Consider the following 8,944-nt stretch of genomic DNA (forward strand, 5'->3'; position numbering starts at 1 on the left):
GTGCGTGTGTGTGTGTGTGTGTGGGTGTATGTGTGCTCTCTCTCTCTCTCTCGAATATAAATGAATCTTTAAAAAAATAAAAAGTAATAAAAAGTAAAAGAAATAAGAATAGAGATGTAATCCCTCTTTCTAACACTATTGAAACTTTTCCCACTGATGGTAAATATCAGTTATAAGCTAAAAGTTCTCTATTTTGGGGGGGTTTATTTCATCTTGATTCCCTTCCCAGTACTTTGATTTATTCTTTTACCTTATGTCTTAGATACTAACTTTAGAGTCACCTTGTGGATGTCTTTTTTTTTTTTTTTAAACTCTTACTGGGAGTTCTATTTGGATTGTATTTAATTTAATGGATTACTTGGGGGGGGAAATGGACTTTTTTGCAATATTAAATCTCCCATTTTGCACTCAATAGTAAGTTCCTCCTACCCAATCAGTTCTTTTTTTTTTTTATAAGGGTTGTTCTTTAGTAAGGTTTTATAGCTTTTATAGCTTTTCCCTCTAGATCCATTACCATTTTGTTAGATTTCTTCCTAGGTATTTCATAATTTTTATTACCACTCTGAATAGGATCCTCTTTTCTATTAGGTTTCCTATTGGATTTTGCTTACTACATAATAATACTAATAATTTATGTTTATTTCTGACTACCTTATTAGTCTTAATAGTTTTTCAGTTGATTTCTTTGATTTACTAAGTGCATAATTATATCTGTCTGCAGAAACAATGACAAGTTGTTTTTCTTTCATTTATTCTTCATTTTTTGTGTCTTACTGAATTGTTAGGGAACTCTAGGACGTTATCGTGGAGTAGCCATGAGAAGAGGCATCTTTCTCTTGTTCTTCAGAAGTATTCCTTTCTATTTTAACATTAAATTTGATGCTTGCTGTGGATATCTGATAGTCATTTTGTCAAATTAAAAAAAATTTCTTCTGTTTTTCACTTTCTGAATATTTTATCAAAACTCAGTGTTTATATCAAATACTTAGACAATTACTGAGATAATCTTTTTTTTCTTTAATCTGTTAATGCAGTGAGTTATCTTAAATTATTTGTCCTGTTGTAGTAGTCTTGCTTCCTTGGGATAAATGCTACTTGTTATGATACCACTGATACCATGATATTACTTGGTCTTTTTAATGCTTTACCACTAAATTTGATTTTATTTAGAATATTTTTATCTGTATTCATAAGCAAAATAATTAGGCCTGTACTTTTTTCCTTTTTTTTTTTCCCTTATATCTCTCCTTGCTGTGTAATACTTTATATACTTTAGAGCTAACATTTACTCATAAAACTATCAGAGCCTGGTGTCTTTCAAAATGGCATTTTGACTGCCTTTTTAATTTGAATTATAATCAAGGGCTGTTAACATCCTAACCACTTTTCTCTAATTGTGACCAAGCTGGTAATTTCATGAGACCTGTTCTTTTCACTGTCACTGAGAAATAATTGATATGTCACTGTATTACAATGTATAGCGTGATGGCTTGGTTTACATATACTGCAAAATGATTAGCACAGTGGGTTCGGCTAACATCCATTTTCTCGTATAGGTGCAATAAATAGAAAAGGAAAAGAAATTTCTCCTTGTGATGACAACTGTTAGGATGTATTCCCTTAACAACTTCCCTGTGTATCATGTAGCAGTGTTAGCTGTAGTCATCATGGTGTATGTTACATCCCTAGTACGTACTTATAACTGGAAATTTGTGCCTTTGACCACCTTCCTCCAGTTCGCTTTCCTCCCATCCTCCACCTCTGGTGACTGCAAATCTGATCCCTTTTTTCTGTGAGTTTGGTGTTTTTGTTTTGTTTAGATTCCCATATATGTGAGATCATGCAATGTTGTCTTTCTCTGACTTATTTCACTTAGTGTAATGCCTTCAAAGTCCTTCCATATTGTCCCAAATAGTAGGATTTCCTCATTTTTTAATGGCTGAATAATAATCCATTGAATGTATACACATCTTTATCCACCCATGGACACTTAGGTTGTTTCATGTCATGGCTGTTGTTCATGCTGCTATGAACATGGGGGTGCAGATATCTCTTTGTCATAGTGTTTTCATCTCCTTTGGATATATTCCCAGAAGTGGAAATTGCTAGATCATATGGTAGTTCTATTTTTAATTTTTTTTTTTTAGGAACCTTCGTAATGCTGTCCATAATGGCTGTACTTGTTTACAGTCCCAGTAACAGTGCACAAGCGTTCCCTTTTCTCCATATCCATGCCAACTTTTATTATCTCTTGTCTTTTTGATGATGGCTGTTCTTTTTTTTTCTAAGATTTTATTTATCTGACAGAGAAAGAGAGAGGGAACAGAAGCAGGGGGAGTGGGAGAGGTAGAAGCAGGCTCCCTGCCTAGCAGGGCGCCCAACGTGGGGCTCGATCCCAGGACCCGTGACCTGAGCCAAGGAGACACCTAATGACAGAGCCACGCAGGCGCCCCTGATGATGGCTATCCTATCAAGTATGAAGTGTTATCTCGTTGTGGTTTTAATATGTATTTCCCTAATGACTACTGTGACACACCTTTTTATGTACTTAATTGGCCATCTATGTATCTTCTTTGGAAAAATGTCAGTTCAGGTCCTATGCCCATTTTTTAATTGGATTATAGGTGACCCTTGAATAACATGGGTTTGTACAGTGTGGGTCCACTTATGTGCGTATCTTTTTCAGTAAATAAGGCCAGTACCATAAATGTATTTTCTCGTAATTTTCTTAACATTCTCTTTCCTCTAGCTGACTTTATTGTAAGACTCTAGTATGTAATACGTATAACATATAGAATATATGTTAACGGACTGTTTATGTATGGGTAAGGCTTCTTCCAGTCAACAATAGGCTATTAGTAGTTAGGTTTCAGGGCAAAGTTACACATGAATTTTGACTGGCGACTTGGCACCCCTAACCTCTGTGTTGTTCGAGAGCCACCTTTTTTTTGCTATTGAATTAAAGAAGTTCTTTGTGTGTGTGTGTGTGTGTGTATTTTTTTTTTTAAGACTTTATTTATTTGAGAGAGAGCGAGAGCAAGCGAACATGAGCAGAGGGAAGGGGTAGAGGGAAAGGGAAAAGTAGCCAAATGCTGAACAGGGAGCCTGATCTGGGGCTCTATCCCAGGACCCTGGGATCAAGACCTGAGCTGAAGGCAGACATATAACAGACTGAGCCAGCCAGGCACCCCTGAGTTTTTTGTATATTTTCGGTATTATCCCCCTCTATTAGATACATAGTTTGCAAATATTTTTGACCTTTCTGTAGACTGTCTTTTCATTTTATTTATGATTTCTTTTGCCGTGCAGAAGCTTTTCAGTTTGATGTAGTCCCACTTGTGGTTTTTTTTTTTTTAATAAAGATTTATTTATTTGAGAAAGAGAACAGGGCAGGGAGAGGGGTAGAGGGAGAGCAAGAGAGAGAAGAACAAGCAGACTCCCTGCTGAGTGCCCAGTGTGTGGCTCTAGCCTGTGACCCTGAGATCATGACCTGAGCTGAAATCAAGATGTCAACTGAGCCACCCAGGCGCCCCTATTTTTGTTGTTACTTTTGCTTCAGGTATGATTTCCAAAAAAATCGTGTCAAAGAACTTATTTCCCATGTTTTCTTCTAGGAGTTTCATGGTTTTAGGTCTTATATGTAAGTCTTTAATCCATTTCGAGTTGATTTTTATGAGTGCTGTAACATACAGATCCAGTTTCATTCTTTTACATGTGAATATCCATTTATCCCAGCATCATTTATTGGAAGAGATGGCCTTTTCTCCATTGAGTATTGGCTCCCTTGGCAAAATTTTAGTTGGACTGTTTATATTTGGGTTTGTTTCTGGGCTCTAGATTCTGTTCTCCCGATCAGTTTGTCTGTTTTTATGCCAGTGCCATAACGTTTTCAAGACTGTACCTTGAAATCAAAGTGTGATGCCTCCTACTTTTTGGTCTTCTTTCTTGGGATTTCTTTGGCTATTCAGGGTATTTTGTGGTTCCTTATAAATTTTAGGAATGTTTTCTCTAATGCTGTAAAAAATGCCGGTGCGATCTTAACAGGGATTGCACTGAATCTGTAGATGGCTTTTGGTATTTTAACAATATTAATTCTTCCAGTCAATGAACATGGGATACTTTTTCATTTTTATGTGTCTTTGATTTCTTTCATCAGTGTCTTAGTTTTCGGAGTAGAGATATTTGACGTCCTTGGTTAGATCTAAGTATGTTATTGGTTTTGATGCTATTATAAATGGGATCAGTTTCTTTTTCAGAAAATTCTGTTAAAGTATCAGTTTTCTTAATGGTAAAATGGGGATAACTAAAGCTAACTCCCAGTATTTTAAGGATTAAATGACATAATTGCTTACAGTAATTATACTTTACAGAAGGTAAATGGTCATTAGTAATAACAACTAATGTCACTATTATCCCTCGAGTGGATGTAGTATGGTTATCTTAATCATCCCCTGTTGTTGCAGATGGGGTGGTAAACTCCATACTGGAGAGAGATGATACAAAGATGAACATATGGTCTGGCCAACAGCAGTAGGCATCAGCTCGGTGTGACACACCCCTTTGGGAGTCCAGCTTTCCCTCAGGACTCCCTCAGGACAAGAGCTACTTGCAGTGCTCTCTCTCTGAGATGAGGACGCACCACCTCTGTTGTAAGAGGAACCCATGGCAGGGGCTCTGTGTGTGCACCTTGGGCATGTGGAATTTGTTCTCCACCGTGGGTATATTATTCAGGTTCGTTATGAAAGATCTTTAAGTTGAATGGAAAGATGACCTTTTTAAAAAAAATATTTGAAAAATCAGGCTCGTAATGTGTGAAGAGCTATGGATTACTTGATTGGTCCCAAGAACATTCTCGAGGGGTTTTGTTGTTTATTTGGCAAATACTTAGAAGTTTGGTCTCAGTCCTTTTGACAGGAGTGTAAAATGTCAGGCCGGGATAGACGTGTGAACTAGAAAATGGAGGCTTGCGGCATTCTCACCAGCAAGCACAATATGGTTTTTTCCAGTCTTATTACTTCAAAATCCTTCATCTGATATTTAAAATGTATTTATGTTGAGTCATTTCTTTCTCTCTTGCTGGTGAACCAGAAGATCATGAAATGATTCTGTACAGCCCAGTAGCATTACGTTCAGTTTCTTTTTTTGTATATATCAGATAAGAGGCTTGCAAATGGAAGTAGGGCCGCCTCACATCCTCTGTATGGTCATGGCAGTGATGTTTGCCTTTTTATCACTGATGCAACATTTATTAGTTCATAAACCCATTTCCAAAGAACTTAAGGGCTTTTTGATGAAAGGTGACTATAGTAAGAGTGAAGTCAGTTTTTAACAGGCTACTTTTGTTTTGACAAATGTTTCTTTCCTTCTTTTTATTATTTAGAAAGTACTAGTTTTTTAAGTGTGTTGTGGAGCGGGGGTAGGGAGGCTCACAGACCAAATGGAAATTAATGCATATATTTGGAGTTAGGATTTCTTAGTGCTCAACTAGGAAGGGAAATACAAGTTTTGAGGTTCATCTCAGCTGAAGCTTCTAAATTGCTCTCTCAACCGTACCTTCTGGTTGGTGAAAAGCTCACACATCTGAGGAATTAAAGCGCCTGAAGTGGCTGACTTTTGGTAAACCTTACTAGTAACAGGAGTGAAAAGGCTGAAGTTCAGAGTTGTGCTTGTGTCCCCATAGACCAGGGGACCCTGTGCACCTGCCCTCCTGTCTTTAACTCACTGCCATCCATTATTTAGCAGGTCCTCCTGTCCGTGGTAGGCCTCAGTGGCTACAGTCCTTCCAGTAAGCCTGAGAAAAAGTTGTCCAAACTTTCTGAGATTTTCACAGTATTTAAATACTTCTTTGAGGAGGTATCTGTCCTGTCACAGAGCAACACTGGAGCAGGGTCAGGACTCAGGGGCCCTGGGTGCATTCCTGGCTGCATTCATCAATAGCCCCACAACAGTATTGTAGTTCTGGGTACTGTTTCTAGCTCTTATTGCATGATGGTTTTATCACTGGAAATACCCAAAATTTCATGAGATTAAGATGTTATTTTTATTACGATATACATCGTATATTTCATACACTTTTAAAATATACTGTTACATATAATTGTTACCATTACATTATTTTTCCTTTTAAGTACCAATGGCTTCTTTTTCCAGAGCAATCATGAAATTTCACAGTATGAAAATGGAAGAAATCAACAAAATTATTCGTGACCTTTGGCGAAGTACCTATCGTGGACAAGGTAATTGACATGGTTGGCCGTGCATGAATGCTTTTTCCAAAGCCCCGTCCCTAGTTCTTGCCACATAGGATCACTCATCATGCCAGCATTATCGCCTGGACTCCTTTCTGAACATCTCTTTGAGATTTTCTAAGAATTCTTATCTTGACAACATCTTGTAGCTAGAAAAAAAATGCAAAGTTTTCTATTCCAGAGCCTAACAGGACTTACATATTTGGCTATGTGCATATTATATTTAACTGATGACCTAATAGATTCTGTTGAAATGGAGATAGGGATAAGCTGAAAGGCGATAAGAAGAAAACCAGCAGGAGGAAACTCTTAATAGGGGAACTAAGAAAGGCAGAGCTGAGACTGAGGGTTGGGGCATCTGGGTTGCCTTTGCCTTCTGAACGTTCTCAGCCAGTTTGAATGGTAATGTCAGCTTCACACGTTGCTTCATAGGCTTACTTAATATTTGCAAGTGACAAAAGGCTACAGAGTGTAGGTTCCTCTGAAATCATCTTCTTTTTGTGTCAGATATTGAATACATAGAAATTCGGTCTGATGCCGATGAAAATGTATCAGCCTCTGATAAAAGGCGGAATTATAACTATCGCGTGGTGATGCTAAAGGGAGACACAGCCTTGGACATGCGAGGGCGATGCAGTGCTGGACAAAAGGCAGGTATCTCGAGAGCCTCGGGAGCCCCATGTGCCCAGAGAATTGATGGGGAGAAACTACTGTCGGTGCCGTGAAAGCCCCCACGGCTGCCTGGGAATAGTGAGAAGCTCCTCACAGCACTCTTTGTTGCCACATAGAGTTGATCAGACTCAGCTATTCCGTCCCACTCTTCCAGTTCTAACCAGCATTTCCTGCACCATTAGGTGGTCCTGTAGGAGAGTGGTCTGGAATGTTCTCACGTGATAGGCCTTATGCAGAACAGGCAGCTAACAATCATTGTTTCATAACATTCCTTATGGGAATAAAGTGTGTCATCTGTTATAAGACATAACACTATTTTATGTGCCAGCAAGAAAGAAAAAAAATATGCGACTGTAATTGTAAGAGTATATCCTGATTTCAGAGCAATGAAAGGTGGGGGAGGGACGTTAGAAACCATGATATGCAGTATTACCAAACCAGATCCGAGGTTGAGCCAGATGAGGCATTAAAATATAAAACTCTCATTGAGAAAGCAGTCCCATCACAGGACTGAGCTCCTGCCCCTCTCCCCCCTCAGCCTAGCCTTTGGGCCTACAGATCCTCTAAAAGAAAGGTCTGCTAGTGGCATCTGGCTGGCTCAGTTGGTAGACCATGCACCTTTAATCTTGGGGTTGTTTGAGCCCCATTTTGGGTGTAGCGATTGCTTAACAATGTTAGAAGGGTCTGCTAGACCAGAAGCCATGACACCCACAGCTGCCTCTCCCCTCTACACACACCCACACACACCCCTCACCCCACCCCCCTCAGCTGCTGGGCCAGGCCACTTATCTCCACATGAGGCTCTGGTAGAATTGGCTGTGTTGGGTGGGGCGCACAAAGCAAATCAGAAAGAGGAATAAAGCTTTAAGAGTCAGGAAAATTGGACCTGCATCCTTGGGAACAAGGCGGGGTCCTTCGTGCGCAGGTTTGTAACCAAAATGGTCTGGATTCTTGAGCTTCCTCCTTTCAGATTAGAAGCAGATTATATTTGATAACATTTCTGATACCCAGTTTTCTTAAAATCTTAAAATTCTCAAAATGGCTGCTCACATTATCTGAGGTATTTCATAGTTTTCAGTTTTTGCTCTAAGACAGTCCTGCGTGTATGTATTTTGTTGGCAGCCCTGACAGCGGATACCAATTTAAGACACACACAGATTATTATCTTAGTTTGCAAAAATGACAAATTTGTGATCTATAATCAGTATTCCTACTTGCTTTGGTGATTTTCAGTGGTAATTATGAATAAGAAAATAGTCTGAAACCTGTCCCTTTGGATTAAGAATACTTTGGGAATTTTACTTTGTTCAGAAAATAATTTTCAAAGATACTCTAAATTATAAAAATTAGCATAATTGCTTCCTTGGTGCTGGGGAAGAAGAGAGACTAGTAGTTTGGCAGAGGCGGGCCAGGAACTTCACGTAGACTCGACTCTGAGTACGTGGTGGGGAGGTGGCGGCCACAGTCGGGTTCGGCTACAGGAAGGAAGGGTTCTCCCCAAAGGGCCAGGCTGCGATCCCGACCTCTGCAGTCCGCCAGCCTGCCCTCGGCATCCGAGAGAAGCTGTGCACTGCTCTGCCACTCACTGGTGCTCCTTTGCTCACGGGGTTTGGGGTACGGGGTATTGACAGCTCGTGCTCAAGTAGTTCAGACTTGCTAGACTGCTCTGTCACTCTTAATTCTGTGTCCCTTCTGCCTTCAGATGGCTTCAGCTGCAGCTGAGGGTTTTAGTATTGGGTCTCTATGAACCAAGAAAGTGCCTCAAAGTGTCAGAGACTTTTTCTCAGAAAAAGTATGTATGGGACTCGAAGATGTCATGTGGTCCACATTTTCTAACTAATCTCATTATTAGGAAAATAAAATAGCCAGGCCTTGAATTTTTCACACTGTCAATCTTAGACTATTACTCCAATTACTAGTTAGAGATAAATGGTAATGCATTTCCGATTCAAACCTGTGCCTTTGGGGCGCCTGGGTGGCACAGCGGTTAAGCGTCTGCCTTCGGCTCAGGGCGTGATCCCGGC

General features: G+C 39.6%; 1 protein-coding gene across 2 annotated transcripts in view; it reads left to right on the top strand.

The window, feature by feature from the left end:
- RAD50 (RAD50 double strand break repair protein) overlaps positions 1-8,944 on the top strand; it is a 136,451-nt gene that overhangs the window by 122,725 nt on the left and 4,782 nt on the right. For both annotated transcript variants that reach the window (XM_034655995.1, XM_002912954.4), the window contains 2 exons: positions 6,151-6,236; positions 6,756-6,898. In XM_034655995.1, the coding sequence (XP_034511886.1) occupies positions 6,151-6,236; positions 6,756-6,898 (229 nt within the window). The remainder of the gene's footprint in view (positions 1-6,150; positions 6,237-6,755; positions 6,899-8,944) is intronic.

Source organism: Ailuropoda melanoleuca, chromosome 3 (genome assembly GCF_002007445.2).
Source record: "Ailuropoda melanoleuca isolate Jingjing chromosome 3, ASM200744v2, whole genome shotgun sequence".
Taxonomy (NCBI): Eukaryota; Metazoa; Chordata; class Mammalia; order Carnivora; family Ursidae; genus Ailuropoda; species Ailuropoda melanoleuca.